Consider the following 24,376-nt stretch of genomic DNA (forward strand, 5'->3'; position numbering starts at 1 on the left):
CCCCCGGCCGCTGCTATTTATAGCATCAGCTGTTGTAATATAAAGAAGAAGGTTCTGCTGCCGGGACTGTCGGATCAGAGGAGGCTGCGGGAGGAGGCAGCAGGGAGCAGCAGGGAGCAGGCTGTCACTGGAGGGAGCAGGCTGTCACTGGCAGGCACTGGAGCAGCATGAAGTGAGGGCTGCCAAACTGGGCACACATCTGGTGAGTACACTGCATGCACAGCACTGGGGAGGGGGCTGCTGGTATATAGGACCCCCCCCCCCACCCAATAACAGGGGGCATCTACTATAGGATGGGAGAAAGCAATCTGCAGTGATCTCATCTGCACCAGCACTTAACCCCCTCACTGCCACTCCCTGCTAAAGGGGGGCTCTGAATCCACAGGCCGGGGGTCTGCTGCAGGGGAGCTCAGGACGGCACAGCCTGAGCCATGGGGAAGGGGGTCGTCATAAAGGGTTAATAGCTGTAATATTTCCTTGCGGTCGGATTTGGACGGGGTCAGATGAATTTTATAAACTTCACCTGAGAACTGGAAATATCAGATTTTTTTTTTTTTTTTCTCCACCTCAGTAAAGTGTCGAGAACTTGTGCAAATGATCCGGCGGCGTCCGGGTAAGAGAGGATCCTGGAGATTTACATGGGGCTGCTGTTTGAATACAGTCACTGGTTACAAAGTAACACTTATGGATCGTCTCCCCCAATCTTGAAGCTTTCTCAGGTCTGCAGGCAGGCTGGGACTTGTAGTGCTGGTGCCGGCTGACGTCAGGTCCAGTCACGGTGATGTTGTGGCTCAGGGACCAGCGCCAGGTCCGGGGCTGTCGCGTTCTCTCCTGCACTTCGCTGCCGGGTACAGGATGATGAGACAATTATCTCTTACCCAATCACGTCAGGGCTCTCTAATATTTCAACACCAGCCCCTCCCCCACCTCCAAAAGTCAGAACTCTGCAGTAATGAGAACAAAGTTTGTTGAATAAGTAGAAAGACTTGTGCAGAAGGAGCGCTTGTCTTACTTTACGTTCAGTCCCGGGGTATAATCTGCATTATACGGCGACAGACGATTCGTAATCCGCCCAATCCTGCGGGGAAATATTGATTTACATATCACGTCCTAATGACCGGAGATCCCCGACTACGGCTACTGACAACCATGTGGTTTCTAATTCTGGACTGTCTGAAAGGTGTCATCCAGGATTAGAAGTTCATGGCTGCTTCACTAATGGCGCCCCCCCTGTCCACAGGTTGTGTGTGGCACTGCAGCTCTCCAGACACATCCCATGGACAGGTGGCCGCCATCTCCTTCTAGTCTTATGAGGTTTCCCTGGAATATGAAGCAATGACCTACCCTGGATCGAAGCCATTGCCGTGTGATTGGTGGAGGTTTCTATACCGAGACCCTACAAATCCTGTGAGCGGTGACACCCCAGGTGGACATCAGTGTCTTGTCCATCCCCATCCAGTCTCCCATATAAATGGAGCGTCAGTCCCATCAAACGGAGAGGTGGCCATCCTATAATCATTGGGGGTCCCAATGTCGGACCCCCAGCAGTCGGACACTCACTAGTGTATATTCATAGAAACCTGAGGGTGGAAACTTAGAATATAGACGATAATATGAGAAATGGGGAGCGGTCTCCAGAGAGGAGTCATGAGATGCGAGTATTCCCTCTTAGTTTTGGCAATTGTCCTTTAAGGCAGAAATCCTCAGTCTATGAACAGAAATTATATAACTGAGGCTCCTAGAATACAAGAAAAGGCCAATCATGTGACCTGGAAGGTGCTGGAGAGGGAGTTGCGGACCTTTCTGTATAGGGGGTACACAAACCCATAACTCAGCAGAAAGACGTCACCGCTCAACGCTTAGTGAAAGAAAGAATTTAGTAGATTAGGAAGTTAATGTAATATCTCAGCTCTGTAATGTCTTCTCAAGCTGCTGTCAGTGACGCTGGGTTCACACTAGCGCCCGGAGTCCGTTCTCAGCTTTCCATCTTCTGCATGCAGAAGACGGAAAGCTGTCAGACCGGGTCCGGCTGTGTGCGCCGGTGAGCGTTTTATGCTCTCTGCCGCGAAACCGTTTTTTTTTAAACCGGACACAGAGTACTGCATGTCCGACTCTGTGTGCGATTTTAAAAAAATGGTAAAAAAACACTCACCGGCACTCACGGCCGGACATCTTTCAAACCCATTCAAATGAATGGGTATGAAAGAGTCCTGCAGGTTTCTGTCTCCTGCTCAGTTTTGTGCAGGAAACGGAAACCTGCATGAACGGAGACCGGGAGCAGATGTCAACAAGTCCTAAGACAAATGTGGCCCTCCGATCACCACTGTAAGACTTACATATAAATGAACATAAATGGATACACCTATGTTATACTCCAGAGCTGCGCTCACTATTCTGCTGGTGCAGTCACTGTGTACATACATTACATTACTTATCCTGTATTATACTCCAGAGCTGCGCTCACTATTCTGCTGGTGCAGTCACTGTGCACATACATTACATTACTTATCCTGTATTATACTCCAGAGCTGCGCTCACTATTCTGCTGGTGCAGTCACTGTGCACATACATTACATTACTTATCCTGTATTATACTCCAGAGCTGCGCTCACTATTCTGCTGGTGCAGTCACTGTGCACATACATTACATTACTTATCCTGTATTATACTCCAGAGCTGCGCTCACTATTCTGCTGGTGCAGTCACTGTGTACATACATTACATTACTTATCCTGTATTATACTCCAGAGCTGCGCTCACTATTCTGCTGGTGCAGTCACTGTGTACATACATTACATTACTTATCCTGTATTATACTCCAGAGCTGCGCTCACTATTCTGCTGGTGCAGTCACTGTGTACATACATTACATTACTTATCCTGTATTATACTCCAGAGCTGCGCTCACTATTCTGCTGGTGCAGTCACTGTGTACATACATTACATTACTTATCCTGTATTATACTCCAGAGCTGCGCTCACTATTCTGCTGGTACAGTCACTGTGTACATACATTACATTACTTATCCTGTATTATACTCCAGAGCTGCGCTCACTATTCTGCTGGTACAGTCACTGTGCACATACATTACATTACTTATCCTGTATTATACTCCAGAGCTGCGCTCACTATTCTGCTGGTGCAGTCACTGTGTACATACATTACATTACTTATCCTGTATTATACTCCAGAGCTGCGCTCACTATTCTGCTGGTACAGTCACTGTGTACATACATTACATTACTTATCCTGTATTATACTCCAGAGCTGCGCTCACTATTCTGCTGGTGCTGTCACTGTGTACATACATTACATTACTTATCCTGTATTATACTCCAGAGCTGCGCTCACTATTCTGCTGGTGCTGTCACTGTGTACATACATTACATTACTTATCCTGTATTATACTCCAGAGCTGCGCTCACTATTCTGCTGGTACAGTCATTGTGTACATACATTACATTACTTATCCTGTATTATACTCCAGAGCTGCGCTCACTATTCTGCTGGTGCAGTCACTGTGTACATACATTACTTATCCTGTATTATACTCCAGAGCTGCGCTCACTATTCTGCTGGTGCTGTCACTGTGTACATACATTACATTACTTATCCTGTATTATACTCCAGAGCTGCGCTCACTATTCTGCTGGTGCTGTCACTGTGTACATACATTACATTACTTATCCTGTATTATACTCCAGAGCTGCGCTCACTATTCTGCTGGTACAGTCATTGTGTACATACATTACATTACTTATCCTGTATTATACTCCAGAGCTGCGCTCACTATTCTGCTGGTGCAGTCATTGTGTACATACATTACATTACTTATCCTGTATTATACTCCAGAGCTGCGCTCACTATTCTGCTGGTGCAGTCACTGTGTACATACATTACATTACTTATCCTGTATTATACTCCAGAGCTGCGCTCACTATTCTGCTGGTGCAGTCACTGTGTACATCCATGTTCATTATACTCCAGATTTTGAGGGGTCGGGGTCTGCACTATATGAATATCCTCTTCTGGTTGTGACTTTTATCAACAACTGACAGAATATCACATGGAGCAGATGTTCCTTCTTATTCATCCAGATCTGTTGGATCTTTTCAGTTTGTTACATTTTGAAAATTTTCAGTGAAAGTTACAGAAGACTCAGGTTACAGAGGGAGATGGTGGTAATGGGGGGAGGGCAGACTATGAGCCAAGCCTGGGCACAGTGGGGAAGGGGGGTCTTGTTTCTGGTATGATCTTGTCGTCTATCACTGCATGAGATCAAGTAGATTCTGTAGTCTACAAGATCTCCGGGTGACATTTCTGACCATCGCTCTATTCCTTTCATGCTGTCTCTGTTAGTGAATATTCACACAATCTGTTATTTTTCTGCTCTGAGCCATACGAGGGGTTAATGTTTGTGGGACAAATTATTCTTATTTAAAGCCAAAGTCAAGAGTGTCTTGAGAAGGATTGGGAGATCTCTAGGAAACCTTCCACATCTGCTAAATCCCCTCCTGGCTTAGGCTGAAGAAACTGCAGCAAAATCTGCAACAAAAAAGTGTTTCTGCAACGTGGGGTCTCGGCCTCTATAGCGCCGTGTCCTGTGCGGGCGGCGGATACAAGCGTTAGCTCCTGGCCAGAGAATCCGCACTTAGTGCTGTCACAGCCAACCATCTTATCTTTATGGGGGGATCTTCCAGTGAACCCCACAGTCCATGTTGGGGCAGAGAAGGGTCAGACATGTTGGATTTCACGTTCTCGGAGATGAGCAGCAGTCTATGGACACAGTTGAGGCAGTTGTCAGGCCGCTGACAACCATTTGCATATTTCACACTTTACTCTTCCAAATTGATTTGCAACAAACCAGAGCAATATCAGTGGAAATGGCCCCATAACCCACGTAAAGGGCCAGCGCGCCTGATCTACATAAATCTAGTTGTAGCCCCTTGCCGCCATGTTCCAGTTCTTCACCATTTATAAGATCTCCGCTTGCTCTCTGTGAATGAGGATTCTGGTTTCATTCAGAGAATTAAAAAGCTGCTATCGTGAATTAACTGGTCACAGCAGAGGGTTTGTTACAGTCTGGGGTAATCCCATCAGAGCGCAAACCTCCCACCTGTCCTAATAGTTTGTTACATATAGGACCCTGTTCACACCTGCGTTTGGTTTTCGGAGTAGCCGAATCTGGAGCCGTATTTGTGTGAGAACTATCAGAACCCCGGAGGATCCCACCAAGTCATCTGGGTCTGTGGGTGTCCTGAGGAGGAGGACTGTGACTCTACCAGCACATTAGATGCTATGAGGACCCCGATACCCAGATTGGGGGGGGGGGGCAGCGTTCTCCCCCTCCTCCTGAGCTTTGCTGTTTGTCACAGTAACGTTCAGTAAGATCCGGATGCGGCAGCGGCGAGCGGCGTCTCCATGGTGACATCATCATCCTCATTAGCACACAAGAGGGGATCCCTGGTCTTCTCCTTCCTTGGAGAGGATGAAGTGCTGACGTGGACGATGGAGAGATCCCCCAAATAATCGATCTATTCTAGAAGATGCCGCAGGAAAGTCTTAGGTGTCACAATCCAGCACTGACTTAAAGGGCCGGTAGCCTATTAGGGAAAGTTCACACAGCGGAATTTTCTAGTGGACTTTGTTGCAAAAAAATCTGTTCCACATTCATTTCAATGGAAGGCGGAAACTGCTGTTATGTGCTGGCGATAAGAAGTGTCTGATCTGCGAAAGACCCCGAACCCCAACACCCCTCAGAGCCCTGAACTCTGTCATTGGAATGAATGGGGGTTGGAAATCATTCCACCAATTGCAGGACGGTTTTCACAAACTATTGTCGGTTCCTCCACAAAATCCACCGCGGAAGAGGGACGGACGATGTAATGTAATGTAATGATCATGGGGGTCCGGTAACTGGTGCATTGCAAGACTCGAACGATATTGAAGGTTCATTGTAAGGAGTTCGTGTCCCTTTAAGACCAGGAACTATAAAGCAATACTTGTTTCGTGGTGAGTCATATGACACCGATGACATCACTGCACCAATTACTAAAGCTCCTGTATGTGATGACATCACTAGATCGATTACTCAGCTGCTCTAGATGACGACTTGACAACCAATTACTGAAGTTCTCCCATATGTGATGACATCACTGAGCCGGTTACTAGAGCTCCCATATGTGATGACATCACTGAGCCAGTTACTAAAGCTCCCATATGTGATGACATCACTGAGCCGGTTACTAGAGCTCCCATATGTGATGACATCACTGAGCCGGTTACTAGAGCTCCCATATGTGATGACATCACTGAGCCGGTTACTAGAGCTCCCATATGTGATGACATCACTGAGCCAGTTACTAAAGCTCCCATATGTGATGACATCACTGAGCCAGTTACTAAAGCTCCCATACTGTATGTGATGACATCACTGAGCCAGTTACTAAAGCTCCCATATGTGATGACATCACTGAGCCGGTTACTAGAGCTCCCATATGTGATGACATCACTGAGCCGGTTACTAGAGCTCCCATATGTGATGACATCACTGAGCCAGTTACTAAAGCTCCCATATGTGATGACATCACTGAGCCAGTTACTAAAGCTCCCATACTGTATGTGATGACATCACTGAGCCGGTTACTAAAGCTCCCATATGTGATGACATCACTGAGCCAGTTACTAAAGATCCCATACTGTATGTGATTACATCACTGAGCCAGTTACTAAAGCTCCCATATGTGATGACATCACTGAGCCAGTTACTAAAGCTCCCATATGTGATGACATCACTGAGCCAGTTACTAAAGATCCAATATGTGATGACATCACTGAGCCGGTTACTAGAGCTCCCATATGTGATGACATCACTGAGCCAGTTACTAAAGATCCCATATGTGATGACATCACTGAGCCGGTTACTAGAGCTCCCATATGTGATGACATCACTGAGCCGGTTACTAGAGCTCCCATATGTGATGACATCACTGAGCCAGTTACTAAAGCTCCCATATGTGATGACATCACTGAGCCGGTTACTAGAGCTCCCATATGTGATGACATCACTGAGCTGGTTACTAAAGCTCCCATATGTGATGACATCACTGAGCCAGTTACTAAAGCTCCCATATGTGATGACATCACTGAGCTGGTTACTGGAGCTCCCATATGTGATGACATCACTGAGCCGGTTACTAGAGCTCCCATACTGTATGTGATGACATCACTGATCCAGTTACTAAAGCTCCCATATGTGATGACATCACTGAGCCAGTTACTAAAGCTCCCATATGTGATGACATCACTGAGCTGGTTACTAGAGCTCCCATATGTGATGACATCACTGAGCCAGTTACTAAAGCTCCCATATGTGATGACATCACTGAGCTGGTTACTAGAGCTCCCATATGTGATGACATCACTGAGCTGGTTACTAGAGCTCCCATATGTGATGACATCACTGAGCCAGTTACTAAAGATCCCATATGTGATGACATCACTGAGCCGGTTACTAGAGCTCCCATATGTGATGACATCACTGAGCCGGTTACTAGAGCTCCCATATGTGATGACATCACTGCACTTCATTGTATCAGGTAATATTGTAGCAATCTTTATTGGTCACTCCGTGTTCTCGCCGCCTTACGGTCCCAGCTCTTTCAGCCACTTACTTAGGTCATATTTTTTAACCCCTACTGCCCCTTTACAGTGACTGGAGCTGCAGGTTGACCAGTTACGATTCCATCCCTTGTGGTCGGTGTCTGATGACTTCTTGCAGCATACTGCCCCTCCCCCGCTCTGTCTCCAGCCCACCCTTATGTCCAGCACTTAGTAGTATGATCAGTACAGTATTTTGTGATTTCGAGGGTCGGCCATGTGCGGTCTTATTCAGCTAGAGTTGTTCCTTCAGGCCTGTGACAGGTGTCGGCGTTGACCTCGTAGTTGGCACTGCCCGGCCTCCCCGAGTCTCCTCCATCCTCTCCTAGTAACTTCATGCCCTTTATATTGTACGGTGTAAGGTACAGCTCGGTTCAGGGTTTTGCTTGCAGTCTTTGAAACCAAAGGCAGGTGAGAAGGAAGGACCAAGTACAGGACCGGCCTCATCCTCCTCATCCTCCTTCCTTCCTCCCGGTCCTGGGTTTGACATCAAAAACTGCATGCAAAAAGATAAATGTGGACACCGAGCCTAAAACTGGTGATGTCACCAACATCCGGTAGAAGCTGCGCCGCGCCCCACATCTATAGGCCCTCTCACCCCTATAGCTATCCGCCACGGGTGCAGCGACACTACTGATGATGTCAGCGCTTGATACATATAAACAGTAATAAGAATCCATTGTATCTTGTGTCCTCTGTATGAACTCCTCCATTCCTGAGCTCCCTCTATAGAATGCTAGTATAACCGTACACAGCTGTTGGTGACAACTCCGATGGAGATGGAGGCAGAAGGATTTTGCGGTTGTCACTCTATATCAATTAGTTTAAAGGCAATTCTATGATCCGTAAATCTCCAGGATTACAGAAATTTTTTTTTTTTTTTTTTTTCCAAAAAGAGCGCCTCACCTGTGCACAGGTTGTGTGTGGTATTGCAACTACATGTCATTCACTTCAATGGAGATGAGCCACAATACCGGACGCATCCCACGGACAGAAGGAAGGATTGTTCTTCTAATCCTGGACAATCCCTTTAAGATCTCAGGGCAGTCAATGAGGATGATTTAGATTCATCTTTATATCCCATATTAACCCATCACTGTCTGTGGCACGCTGTTGTGATCTGATAACACAGGATTTCTATCTTTCAGTGTTTCGATGTGAGTTATTTTCAGTCTGTCTTGGGCATAATCATTGCACTACGGACTACTTATCGGCAAGCTCCGCCTCCTTTGCCAGCAGTGCGGTCTGTTTAATCTTCGGTGCAGATGTGGCATTGTTCAGACAGGCTTCAGTAAATCTGCAGGCTGGTTGGGTTGGGCTCGGAGCAGATGGCTCTGGACGTGTCTTGTACTGAGCTCTCGTCTCTGCTCTTGTGATTCATTACTGGAGACACGACGACGCACGGCGCCTTCAGACCGCACATTTCTCTAATTATCGGGTATGCTGCTGAATGGCGCTGCTTGTTACCCTGACTAAGCGCGGCGCTGGCATGTGCCAATTATATCCTCTATACATCTGTGTGTGGTGGCACAGGCCAGGCCTGAGATAGTGTAATGCGCTTTTATCCAGCATTTCACAGGTTAACTTATAACAGTAAAATTCCCAGAATCTTCTGATACATTGTAACGAATTATCAAACCTTACAGCTTCGTGTGACAGCAATAGAAGACTTCTGTATCTCCTACTCTAGTCACTCCATGAGCTGTGGTCACACAGACCCAGTGCAGATGACTAATGTTACACTATTGTCCGACTGTCTGTTGTTCTGATCCGTCAGAAGGCCGGAAGGTCCAACAAATGGACCGCTAAAATAATGGACACCAATGGAGCCTGACAGACCCCATTGACTATAACTGGGTTTGCCTAATGCCCACTTCACATCAGCACCTTGGTCGGGGGTCAGTTGTCACACTAGTGATGGGGGTCTCTGCTCGGGTCTGTCGGGGGACCTGAATGACGGAGGGCTAAGAAAGAGAGCTAAGAAACCACCATTTTTGATGCAGCTGTGGATGTGACTAGAGTAGAAAACATGATTTAACGTGCGATAAGTATAGAAAATTGAGATGTGTTCCCTACAATTATCTGTAGATGTAAGCTGATCCTCCAAATTGCGGCTGTCTTCCATCACTTATGTGCTGTCATGTGCTGTGTGCGGGAGGCTGTAATGGATCACGTGAAGAATATTGTGTACATCTGCAGCGAGGGAATGTGTCACCAGCTGGTTAAGAGGCGGCCGCGCCATCAGGCCTCCTCTATGTATCCTACGTAGGGGGTAGGAGAGGGTTAACACTCTGCATCTCGCTAACAGACAGCAATTAGCGCCATTCTCTTCCATCATCCCTCAGAACATCCCGCTATACCAGATCTCATTAACATGCGTGCCAGTTGATTGTTGAAAGGATCTGAGACGGCGTGAAAGAAATACTCAGATCTGTGCCACGTCGCTGGGAAGCCAAATATCTGGATGCAGAGCGTATCGAGGCCTCGTCTGAAGGAGCCAGGACTTATAAGAGGGGGAGAATACAGGCTTAAAGGGGAACTCCACTCACTGTGGGCATTAACATAAAGACTCCAGAATCCTTGGGGGGAATTACATCATAAGAAGATAAACTTGGACTCCATTTCTGACTTTATTACTATAATGGTCCCTTGGAATATATTAGCAAATTATACCTATATATGAATATAGCTACTATAATACCGCCCTCTATATACAGGAATATAACTACTATAATACTACTCCTATGTACAAGAATATAACTACTATAATACTACTCCTATGTACAAGAATATAACTACTATAATACTACTCCTATGTACAAGAATATAACTACTATAATACTACCTCCTATGTACAAGAATATAACTACTATAATACTACCTCCTATGTACAAGAATATAACTACTATAATACTGCCTCCTATGTACAAGAATATAACTACTATAATACTGCTCCTATGTACAAGAATATAACTACTATAATACTGCTCCTATGTACAAGAATATAACTACTATAATACTGCTCCTATGTACAAGAATATAACTACTATAATACTACTCCTATGTACAAGAATATAACTACTATAATACTACCTCCTATGTACAAGAATATAACTACTATAATACTGCTCTTATGTACAAGAATATAACTACTATAATACTACTCCTATGTACAAGAATATAACTACTATAATACTACTCCTATGTACAAGAATATAGCTACTATAATACTACTATGTACAAGAATATAACTACTATAATACTACCTCCTATGTACAAGAATATAACTACTATAATACTACCTCCTATGTACAAGAATATAACTACTATAATACTGCTCCTATGTACAAGAATATAACTACTATAATACTGCTCCTATGTACAAGAATATAACTACTATAATACTACTCCTATGTACAAGAATATAACTACTATAATACTACTCCTATGTACAAGAATATAACTACTATAATACTGCTCCTATGTACAAGAATATAACTACTATAATACTACTCCTATGTACAAGAATATAACTACTATAATACTGCTCCTATGTACAAGAATATAACTACTATAATACTGCTCCTATGTACAAGAATATAACTACTATAATACTACTATGTACAAGAATACAACTACTATAATACTACCTCCTATGTACAAGAATATAACTACTATAATACTGCTCCTATGTACAAGAATATAACTACTATAATACTGCTCCTATGTACAAGAATATAACTACTATAATACTACTCCTATGTACAAGAATATAACTACTATAATACTACCTCCTATGTACAAGAATATAACTACTATAATACTGCCCCTATGTACAAGAATATAACTACTATAATACTACTTCCTATGTACAAGAATATAAATACTATAGGGTATGTACAACGTTCCATGGCCCATGATCCATCCCCTGTAACTTTCATATGAATTTCCCGGACTCGTCCAATGGTCCAGTCAGTAGTATCAGCGGCTGATGGATGGGGGAGGGTTGTAAACCGTCCATTAACAATTCATAGTTTTTACTCTATCGCTGCCCCTCCAGCATCGGCTCACGCACTTTTAGTTTTTCAGCTATTACGTTCTTAAGTCATGAATCGGAAGTGAATTAGGCCATTTCAAACTGGCAGCTGCTGAGCCGTATAATACCGCACTCTAATGCAGAGAATGGAGCTGGCACCAGAGAAAGTGACGGGAATGAGCAGAGAATCCGTAATCTAGGAAACTGCAATAATATTCCAAACAATTCCTGGATATGAACAGCATGAAGTGGGCAGAAATCTTACTGTTTAACTCTTATAACCCAAGATTGGGTTATAAGAGTTATTGTTATATTGTTGGCATATTGTTATACAAAGGGCAGTATTATAGTAGTTATATTCTTGTACATAGGAGTAGTATTATAGTAGTTATATTCTTGTACATAGGAGGTAGTATTATAGTAGTTATATTCTTGTACGTAGGAGCAGTATTATAGTAGTTATATTCTTGTACGTAGGAGCAGTATTATAGTAGTTATATTCTTGTACATAGGAGTAGTATTATAGTAGTTATATTCTTGTACATAGGAGGTAGTATTATAGTAGTTATATTCTTGTACGTAGGAGCAGTATTATAGTAGTTATATTCTTGTACATAGGAGCAGTATTATAGTAGTTATATTCTTGTACATAGGAGCAGTATTATAGTAGTTATATTCTTGTATATAGGAGTAGTATTATAGTAGTTATATTCTTGTATATAGGAGTAGTATTATAGTAGTTATATTCTTGTACATAGGAGCAGTATTATAGTAGTTATATTCTTGTATATAGCAGGTAGTATTATAGTAGTTATATTCTTGTACATAGGAGGTAGTATTATAGTAATATGTACAGGAATATAACTACTATAATACTGCCTCCTACGTACAAGAATATAACTACTGTAATACTACCTCCTATGTACAAGAATATAACTACTATAGTACTACTCCTATGTACAAGAATATAACTACTATAATACTACTCCTATGTACAAGAATATAACTACTATAATACTACTCCTATGTACAAGAATATAACTACTATAATACTACTCCTATGTACAAGAATATAACTACTATAATACTGCTCCTATGTACAAGAATATAACTACTATAATACTACTCCTATGTACAAGAATATAACTACTATAATACTACCTCCTATGTACAAGAATATAACTACTATAATACTACTCCTATGTACAAGAATATAACTACTATAATACTACTCCTATGTACAAGAATATAACTACTATAATACTGCTCCTATGTACAAGAATATAACTACTATAATACTACCTCCTATGTACAAGAATATAACTACTATAATACTACCTCCTATGTACAAGAATATAACTACTATAATACTGCTCCTATGTACAAGAATATAACTACTATAATACTGCTCCTATGTACAAGAATATAGCTACTATAATACTACTCCTATGTACAAGAATATAACTACTATAATACTACCTCCTATGTACAAGAATATAACTACTATAATACTGCCCCTATGTACAGGAATATAGCTACTATAATACTACTCCTATGTACAAGAATATAACTACTATAATACTACCTCCTATGTACAAGAATATAACTACTATAATACTGCTCCTATGTACAAGAATATAACTACTATAATACTGCTCCTATGTACAAGAATATAACTACTATAATACTACTCCTATGTACAAGAATATAACTACTATAATACTACTCCTATGTACAAGAATATAACTACTATAATACTACTCCTATGTACAAGAATATAACTACTATAATACTACCTCCTATGTACAAGAATATAACTACTATAATACTACTCCTATGTACAAGAATATAACTACTATAATACTACTCCTATGTACAAGAATATAACTACTATAATACTACTCCTATATACAAGAATATAACTGCTATAATACTACTCCTATGTACAAGAATATAACTACTATAATACTACTACTATGTACAAGAATATAACTACTATAATACTACTACTATGTACAAGAATATAACTACTATAATACTGCTCCTATGTACAAGAATATAACTACTATAATACTGCTCCTATGTACAAGAATATAACTACTATAATACTACCTCCTATGTACAAGAATATAACTACTATAATACTACTCCTATGTACAAGAATATAACTACTATAATACTACTCCTATGTACAAGAATATAACTACTATAATACTACTCCTATGTACAAGAATATAACTACTATAATAGTGCCCCCTTATCTCTGGTCTTCAGTCAGGGCTGTGTGCGTCCATATAGTTGGGTGTCGCTGCTTCTTCTGCTCCATGTTGCAGTATTATTGGGGCCTCCAGTATATGGGGTGATATTTTGGGGTATATAGTATATATTGGATACATCCTGGGGGTCGCGGTTTCTGTCGTTTGGGGTTTCTTATGTCTTTTCTGATTGCTGTTCGGGGAGACGTGCTCAGATCTCGGCAGAGGGGAGGGTTAAGATTCTGCAGCTGCAATTTGCCTTTTGTAGGGGGGGTTGTAATGGGATTAGGCAATTTAGACATCACACGTTGCCACAGATACGAGAATTGCTTCTCTGGTAATGTGCATCTGAAGAATTTCTGATGATCTCTGTGGAATCCAGCTCGGCAGGCTCCGTGATGGCGCATTAACCCTTGTGTGCCTGCTGGTGGCTCAGTATATGGCTGACCCTTCCTTACCGGACTTGTGGTGGCCTCTTATACATCATGTTGGAGATATGATCAGACCTGACCTATTGTTTGCCTGAGATACAATAAGTTGTTGGTTTTTGATACAGAAGTGGCAAGAAAACTGGCCATTTGGTGCCTCATGGAGCACTAGAATGGACGCCACGTAATAGTGCGACTTCTGCTGACCGTATGAGTGGTCAATAGACTGATCAGAATCCTCATTATTGGCGATTCTACCTAAACTTGGTTTGGAAACCCATCAGGACGTTGGAGCCAGCAGATGGTGTCATAGTTCACGACCATTCCTGATGGCTACAAGAGATGTCTCTGGTCTGGCCAATATACCCGGGCGTGTCTTAAGGCTCCATCATGGATCGGACATTGACTTGTAAGGTAGTGACCTATTATTGCTGGTGGTAGCGGCAGTTTCTTCCTTCTGGAGCTGAGCGGTTTTCTATACCTTTTCCCAGGGAGTTCTGCCTGTAAGTTCCTGGTATCTTCTGGGGTTGTTGGAGGTCTCAGATCATGGACCCTGATATTATAAACTAGGGGATTCACTAAGGGCCACATGTTCTGATCATGGTCCAAAACGTGATGCAGTAAGATGTAACACCCGGGACTATGTGCACCAGAAAATCGCATGTAAGAGGGTCCGGATCCCTGGGCTATGGGGCGCCTGTGTCTTTTATACTAAGTCCTAGGGTGGGGGATAACTATAGATAGTTGGCTGCGATATTGATAAGTATTATAGATATATATTAGGCAGATGGATATGAGCTTATAGAATTCTGTAATATATATAATATATATAGTCACTGTATAAATCGTTGTTATTGAGCCCCGGTAAGATGGAGTAAGGGACTTGTTTTATTTTCTTGCTGCAATCTCTCCCTCCCATTGAGAACAATAAGGAGCTGGATCCAATCCTTGGCAGACTCCTGTGTGTGAACCTGCCGCACTCGCTGTTGTGTAATCCCTTTCGGTTACTTCTTTCAGACGTCTCGATGATGATGATGATCTAAGGGAGTGTTCTCAGCAGAGCCCACAATCTGACCACAGTGTCTGCTCCGTGTATTAAGGCCAGACTGCACAGTGTGAATACAGCTTTGTGATTGTTGTGGTGTCGCCTCCCTTTAGATGCCGGATTATTGGAGGTTCCTCCTTGCAGGGTCTGGGATCTTTTCGCCGCTCATACCGTTCCCTCTCTTCGCATAGTTGAGTTGTGAAACCTTCCTTTAACACTTTGCATCATCTGCATCCGGTTTGTTACATTGTGACTAATTCTCTCTCTGCAGGAACCGTATAGGGGACAAGATGGCTACCAGCGCTGTCCTGAGCGATAACCTGCCCACGTACAAGCTGGTGGTGGTGGGAGATGGCGGAGTGGGGAAGAGCGCCCTCACCATCCAGTTCTTCCAGAAGATCTTTGTGCCGGATTATGACCCCACAATAGAGGACTCCTACCTGAAGCACACGGAGATAGACGGGCAGTGGGCCATCCTGGACGGTGAGGAAACTGTCTGTATAGGTCACTCATATTCTGCACTGGGGCCCCATTATATATTCTGCACTGGGGCCCCATTATATATTCTGCACTGGGGCCCCATTATATATTCTGCACTGGGGCCCCATTATATATTCTGCACTGGGGCCCCATTATATATTCTGCACTGGGGCCCCATTATATATTCTGCACTGGGGCCCCATTATATATTCTGCATTGGGGCTCCATTATGTATTCTGCATTGAGGCCGCATTATATATTCTGCATTGGGGTCCCATTATATATTCTGCATAGGGGCCCCATTATATATTCTGCACTGGGGCCCCATTATATATTCTGCATAGGGACCCCATTATATATTCTGCATAGGGACCCCATTATATATTCTGCATTGGGGCCCCATTATATATTCTGCATAGGGGCCCCATTATATATTCTGCATAGGGGCCCCATTATATATTCTGCATAGGGGCCCCATTATATATTCTGCACTGGGACCCCATTATATATTCTGCATAGGGGCCCCATTATATATTCTGCATAGGGGCCCCATTATATATTCTGCATAGGGGCCCCATTATATATTCTGCATAGGGACCCCATTATATATTCTGCATTGGGGCCCCATTATATATTCTGCATAGGGGCCCCATTATATATTCTGCATAGGGGCCCCATTATATATTCTGCATAGGGACCCCATTATATATTCTGCATTGGGGCCCCATTATATATTCTGCATAGGGGCCCCATTATATATTCTGCATTGGGGCCCCATTATATATTCTGCATTGGGGCCCCATTATATATTCTGCATTGGGGCCCCATTATATATTCTGCATTGGGGCCCCATTATATATTCTGCATTGGGGCCCCATTATATATTCTGCACTGGGGCCCCATTATATATTCTGCATTGGGGCTCCATTATGTATTCTGCATTGAGGCCGCATTATATATTCTGCATTGGGGTCCCATTATATATTCTGCATAGGGGCCCCATTATATATTCTGCACTGGGGCCCCATTATATATTCTGCATAGGGACCCCATTATATATTCTGCATAGGGACCCCATTATATATTCTGCATTGGGGCCCCATTATATATTCTGCATAGGGGCCCCATTATATATTCTGCATAGGGGCCCCATTATATATTCTGCATAGGGGCCCCATTATATATTCTGCACTGGGACCCCATTATATATTCTGCATAGGGGCCCCATTATATATTCTGCATAGGGGCCCCATTATATATTCTGCATAGGGGCCCCATTATATATTCTGCATAGGGACCCCATTATATATTCTGCATTGGGGCCCCATTATATATTCTGCATAGGGGCCCCATTATATATTCTGCATAGGGGCCCCATTATATATTCTGCATAGGGACCCCATTATATATTCTGCATTGGGGCCCCATTATATATTCTGCATAGGGGCCCCATTATATATTCTGCATTGGGGCCCCATTATATATTCTGCATTGGGGCCCCATTATATATTCTGCATTGGGGCCCCATTATATATTCTGCATTGGGGCCCCATTATATATTCTGCACTGGGGCCCCATTATATATTCTGCATAGGGGCCCCATTATATATTCTACACTGGGGCCCCATTATATATTCTGCATTGGGGCCCCATTATATATTCTGCACTGGGGCCCCATTATATATTCTGCACTGGGGCCCCATTATATATTCTGCACTGGGGCCCCATTATATATTCTGTATTGGGGCCCCATTATATATTCTGCATTGGGGCCCCATTATATATTCTGCATAGGGGCACCATTATATATTCTGCATTGGGGCCCCATTATAAATTCTGCATTGGGGCCCCATTATATATTCTGTATTGGGGCCCCATTATATATTCTGCATTGGGGCCCCGGAGCTTCCAGCCACTCCATGAACTCCATTGCAGCTTTGTCTGTGTACAGAGAACCTTCTCCAGTCAGCGCATCTTGTTTTTCTGTCTTGCATCTCCTTTACTCTTTGTATTTTGCGCTGATCTTGCGTTACATCATGTCTTCTACACCAGTCACCTCCGGAGCTGCAGTCCGTTCTTCTGGCAGTGATTTGTAATCTATTGTCACTTTGTTATAAGCAATGTATTCTAATATTTTATCTGACAGCAGATCTGTTGCTGAACCTGCTTGTTCAGGATCGGGACTAACCGCTTTGGATGGGACTAGAGTAGACGGTCTGATATAACGTTAGTTTATTACCATTAATCGTGCTCTATATACTCCCCCATACTTGTAGAGTATATAAGCACTGCATTGAGTGCACCGTGACAGGCGCAGCGATTGACAAGCTGTCACTGAAGCTGTCACTTTCCCTTGCCGTGCTGCTCCCCCTCCCCCGGCCCTGCCAGTCTGGCTCTTGTCACCGCACTATAATGTAGTCTGACAACGCTGCTCATTTGTTCCCACTTAACATCGTGCCCATAAATCAGATCTGACAACCCGTGCTAATCGCTTCCATGGAACCACTGACTACCTGTGATACTTGCCCCTGATGGATTAGATGTGGGGGTAACACGGGCGCTCTTAGATTAACCCCTTTGTTGCTGTGCGGCTGCTAGTGAGACGACCTATACAAGTCCCTGATGTCTCTGACCTGACCAGATCTATAGAAGGCAGAATCGCTTCAAGTCTCTGGGTTTCAGTCCCTTGTCCACTCCAAGATCTCTGCTAGTTGTCAGTGAATGGGATGTCTGGTTCACCCAGAGCTGGACCACTCCAACAGCGGCTACACGGACACCGGCGCACCCCATTGACTATAGCAGGGTCTTCCGGGTATCCGTCGATTCATAAGTAAAAGTGGCAGAGAAAAAAGGATTTTTGGCTTCTGTAGAATGGCCTAAACTTGATACAACTGCAACAAACCCTCAGCTGTGACTGATAAACGATTCACCTGCAAAAAAAAAAATAATCCAGTAATAGCGACTTATTAGGGTGAAGTTCACGTCTGCAGCTTGGAACAGGACCGCTGAGAGAGCGTCTACACCCCGAGATTAGGATGAGGGTCCTCCTGGTGGGGCCATAAAGCAGCAGAGAAAAAAACTCCTCGAGAATGGAAACTTCTTGTCTGTCTTCTGCTCCCGTTGTCCATCTTTAGAACCTCTGCTTGCTTTGAATGACTGGCGCGATCCTATCAGTATACAGAGGGTGAAATCCACCACAGCTGAGGGTGCGCTACAGTTTCATCCAGTCATGTGTAAGCTCTAGAGAGTTACATGTTCCCTGCACTGATACATTGTAACAAACTATCAGGACACAGATTTGTGCTGCTGGGTCTGGACTGGGTACAGTTATAAGGGATGTATTCACACATGCAGCAGATTGGGAAGAGTTTTTGAGCCCGGCCCTTGGATTTCTGCATAAGTGGAACAGCCTCCGAAATCTGTCCTATGTGAATAGATCCTGACAGACCCTCAGTGTAAGGGCTAGTTCACATGGCAGAAACCTTTTCCAGCGTGTGATTTCTCAGCGCGGCTAGATGCAACGGAATCGGCATCGCATTGCGGCATCCCGCTCCTGATGAGGCCGGAATAAATCCGCAGAAAGATGGGGCATTTACCTACTAGCTGAAAAAAAACGCTAGCGGGGGAAAAAAATTGAAATGAATAGGAGCATTTTTTGCAAGCAGATTTTGAGGCGGATTCCCAGGGACCCACGGGCCGGAAACGGCGCGATTTGGCCACGGCGGAAAGCTGCGGGAAAAATCGCGGCGTTGTACAGTACTTGCAAAGTGGATGGGATTCATGTGAATCGCATGCCCACTTTACAGAACAAAATCGCAGCATGGACACGCTGCGATTTCCAAAATCATCGCGTTTTTGAAAATCACAGCACGTCAATTATATCTACGGAAATGCCGGCGGCTTTTCCATAGATACAATTGTAACAGAAAATCTGTGGAGGAAAACTCCATGAACTTTCTGTTCGGAGCGCTGTGGGAAGAACTGCAATGCGATCACGCCGCGGTTGTTCCGCAGTATTTTAGCGCGGTGGTTCCGGCCCATGGGGCTTTAGCCTTAAGGTTTCTTTTCACTGACATCAAGCAGAGACCTAGAACCTCTAGATAAAGCCTCCCGATCTGTGAGTTGATCATCATTTATGTAGATCCAGAATTGCGCCATATCTTAACCCTTCGCCTCCTGTGTGCGCTGACACGTATCGGCTGTCGGACGCCATGATTTCTTGCGGGACTGAGGGGGTTAATCTGGCTGTTCGTTACAAGCCAAGATTCCGTCACTTTCACATTTGCAAGTTCTCCTTTTTATCGCCGCCGCTCCTTAATACGTCACCGTGAGTCCGACCGCACCCACCTGGCAGCGGTGACCTGTGCAGGCACGTAAGAACCAGTGCTGCAGATTGTGTAATATCTAGAGGAGATTGATCTGTCTACAGCACAACCCCCTCAACAAGCAAATGTGCCTGCTGGGAGTTGTAGTGTCACAAGAGCTGGTGTGCCGGGGGCTGCTGACCCCTCTACCCCTGCCCTCCATTCTTTATAACTGGGCACAGAGTAGTAGTAATGCCCCTGTATCCACCCCATGCCTTCATTGCTTGCCCCTCATTATAAGCAGCCATGATGGATAAGAAATGGAGGACTCGAGTAGATTGTCCAACACCATTACATATTGCATCTAAGTTACTAATAAAAGTGACGCTGTAGTGTAAAGCAAGGGGGGGAGACAGAACAGCAACCAGAGACCCTGACAACACGAGACACAATCTATTATACCTCATGGCAAATGCAGCTTTTGGCAATATAAATGTGCCTTCAATGCAGCCTGTCACCATGGGGGGAGGGGGGGTGTTATTGGGGTGCTGGGTGATGTGTCTGATGTCTGGTTTGACCGACTGGATCCTGAGAATCTGATCGGACTCTGTAAATATTGGCAAAAAAAAAAGTTGAAAGTTTCCATAATTTGTCTCCTGTGCTCAGTCCTGGACACGGCCGGTCAGGAGGAGTTCAGCGCCATGCGGGAGCAGTACATGAGAACCGGCGACGGCTTCCTCATCGTGTACTCGGTGACGGACAAGGCGAGCTTCGAACACGTGGACAGATTTCATCAACTCATCCTCAGGGTCAAAGACAGGTGAGAGGGGGGAGCAGGAGCCATAGTGGGGGCCAGGGATATGGCTGATAACAGGGAGCAGTAGAGTTCACCAGGACAGACTGTAGAGAGTAGATTGCAGTGTTCTGTCTCTATAGATATTGGGGATTATTCTCTACAGTGTTCTAGTTAGCACATGGCTGGCACGGGCCCCGTTACACATTTGGCATTGGGGCCCAGGAGTTTAAAGTTCTCCCTTTTGATCTGAACACGTTTTTCCTGTTTCAGAGAATCTTTCCCGATGATTTTGGTGGCGAACAAAGTTGATCTGATGCACTTACGAAAAATATCAAGTGAACAAGGGAAAGAGATGGCGGTAAAACACAACGTAAGTGCGAGGGCTGATGGGACGGGCGATATGCTAATGTGATTTATAGTCCTGTAAGACAACTGGCTGGAGAGGAAGCCCCTCCCCCTGGAGCAATAAGCCCCGCCCCTGCCTAACTACTCTGTCCAGGGATTCTAGGAGACTGTAGGCTACTTTATGTCCTGACTAGTTGTAGCTGCTGCACAGATCAGGTCTTGGAAATTCTATCATGATGGAAATTTTTAGTCTGTTTCCCTGTAGTTTGCACCAAATAGATCAAACCTTGCAGGAGATTTGCTGTTTTCGGCATCTCTAACACTTCCCATGACTAGAGTGAGATGTCATTCATTTTTGCAAAACCTTTGTGCACCAGGTGCATCATCCACCCGGTCCCACGTCCCTGCCCAATAGTCAAAAGTGGTGTAAATGTAAAAAAAAACAAAAAACCTCAAAGTTGCAAAAACTACAGAATTCTGGCTTGCCAAGGCGCCAGGAACGCCGTCATTTCCCTAAACCAAACCTCTTACCTAATACAGCTCACAGCCCCTGCCCAACCCCTAAGACTTACTAACCTAAGTGTGCCAGGTCTGTGCGCTGCAGATGCTCCAAATGTCACATCCCGTCACTGTCATAAATCTGGTGCAGTATAAGGACTGTCTGAATATTCCCCAGGATCCGTAAACCTGCCCCATTGTCTCCAACTAAACTTTTTGTTCTGTTTTTTTGGATTTTAGATTCCTTATATTGAAACCAGTGCCAAGGATCCGCCTCAGAACGTGGACAAAGCCTTCCACGACCTTGTCAGGGTGATCAGGTGAGGGGGCAGAGCCTTTGTTTTGTGTCTATAAATGTGGCCTGGGGGCTGCCTCTTCCAATACTTGATGCTGGGTCAGACCCACAACGTCAGTGCTCATTAGCAAAGATGGTGGGTAGCGGTGCCAATGCCCACCAACAAGATGGCGCAGACTGAGAGATGAATCCCCTCCCCCACATATTTTGTGTAGTATGATCATTGTGTATATTCTATAAGGTCGGGTTCACACCTGTGTTGGAGACTCCGTCGCTTTCAGTTTCAAAACAGCAGAATCTGTAGGTGACCGCTATTGGAGCGTTCGGGGGTCCCCCGACTAACACGGATGACGGAGAGTCCTGCGCTAGTGTGAACCTAGTGTCATCGCAATATAACTTCCCTAGTGCTGCTGCCCGTCCTCCCTAATGTCACCACACCTGTAGCCTGAGCCCCGTATACATGAGACAATGTATCTGACATTAACCCTTCCTTTGTTACAATGTTTCACAGGCAGCAGGTCCCAGAGAAGAATCAGAAGCGGAAGAGGAACACCAAGTGGCGAGGCGACCGCGGGACGGGGACACACAGGCCGTTCTGCGTGGTCTTGTGACCCCCGGGCATCGACAGAACTGCTGAGCATGAACACTGCCTGTCCTGTACCTGCAGCGCCCCGGCCTGGGGGCTGCCTCTTCCAATACTTGATGCTGGGTCAGACCCACAACGTCCGTGCTCATTAGCAAAGATGGTGGGTAGCGGTGCCAATGCCCGCCGACAAGATGGCGCAGACTGAGAGATGAATCCCCTCCCCCACATGATGGAGTTTGGATGTATTTATTCCTGTATAATGTGCTACTTTTAAAAAAAAAAACTTGTGGCAGGAATGAAATTTTTTTTTTTTTTTTGGAAGAAAGTGATGGGACCGTCGGGCACAAAGCTGCTGGCCGCAGGGCACTGAACTGGCCCGAGGTCCTGGTGTTAACCACTGCATAGCCAGAGGGCGCACCACTGCTGGTCTTAAAGTGCCGGAACACATTATATGGATATGGATTTATGTTGCACTTTTCGAGTATTTGTATTTGGTACTAACCCTCCCCCTCCCCCTTCCCATATGGGACACATATAGACGCGGTACATACGCAATACAAAGGCTCATACAGACTTCAGTACGTCAGAGGCCACTGCGCTGGATGATGAAGATGCCCACTCTGGGGCAAGGACTCAACAGTCCCATAACCCCTCTAAGACACCCCATGGAGCCCCCCACCCCGGTGCTACGCTACAAGGTCTCAGCCACGATTCTGAACTCTCACTTCTTATGTACAAGACCACTGCAGGATTTGTTTTTATACATTTTTTTACCTGTTTTTTCCTTTGTTTGTAATGACTCAGCCATGAAGCACTTTCTTATAGAAACTGCATCTCCTGTGACTCTCTGGTGCTTACCCAATCTCCTGCAAGCCATAAAGGGTTAACCAGCCCATCTGAAATGAATAAGAACTTTGGGAGGGAGAATACATTCCAGTTGGCGGGGAACCCCAGACAATGTGTCAAAGCCTGGAAGGAGGCCAAAGTGAGGCCAAAGCAACGAGAATGGCCCTTTTCTTTCTGGAGTATTTTCATGTGTGTGAGGACTTGTCAAGTAGCGTAATAGCGAGAGACGAAATCCGAGGGGAGTTACCAGGCGGTGGGAAACCGGCCGCAAATCTCATTCCACCGACTTGTGTTCTAGTTTCCTTGTGAATGTAATAACTTATTTCTAGGGGAATAAAACTGTAGAAAAGTCTTCACCGGAGGAAGTGTCCGAAATTATTCCACAGCCAGAGGTCACCAGAGGTCACTGATATTATTTATTATTATTATTATTATAAGGATGAATCTGCTAAATCTCTGAAAAGCTGAAAAAATGTGTGGAAAAAAAACAACTTCTAGAAACTAAAACACAAAAGCAAACCTAGTTCTTGTAATTCTTGTACATAGCGGCAGTATTATAGTAGTTATATTCTTGTACATAGGAGCAGTATTATAGTAGTTATATTCTTGTACATAGGAGCAGTATTATAGTAGTTATATTCTTGTACATAGGAGCAGTATTATAGTAGTTATATTCTTGTACATAGGAGCAGTATTATAGTAGTTATATTCCTGTACATAGGAGGTAGTATTATAGTAGTTATATTCTTGTACATAGGAGTAGTATTATAGTAGTTATATTCTTGTACATAGGAGCAGTATT

The 24,376-nt window shown here is 44.3% G+C and overlaps 1 protein-coding gene across 1 annotated transcript; it reads left to right on the forward strand.

Moving 5' to 3' along the window:
• The first annotated feature begins 119 nt into the window (after window positions 1-119).
• On the forward strand, window positions 120-23,928 carry MRAS (muscle RAS oncogene homolog). The gene is made up of 6 exons (XM_075284695.1): window positions 120-202; window positions 15,696-15,907; window positions 20,875-21,028; window positions 21,275-21,374; window positions 22,088-22,167; window positions 22,654-23,928. Exons 2-6 carry the CDS (start codon window positions 15,715-15,717, stop codon window positions 22,751-22,753), a joined length of 627 nt encoding a protein of 208 aa, XP_075140796.1. The 5' UTR covers window positions 120-202; window positions 15,696-15,714; the 3' UTR covers window positions 22,754-23,928.
• Window positions 23,929-24,376: the final 448 nt, after the last annotated feature.

The sequence above is a fragment of the Leptodactylus fuscus genome, chromosome 8, assembly GCF_031893055.1.
Source record: "Leptodactylus fuscus isolate aLepFus1 chromosome 8, aLepFus1.hap2, whole genome shotgun sequence".
NCBI classification, from domain to species: Eukaryota; Metazoa; Chordata; class Amphibia; order Anura; family Leptodactylidae; genus Leptodactylus; species Leptodactylus fuscus.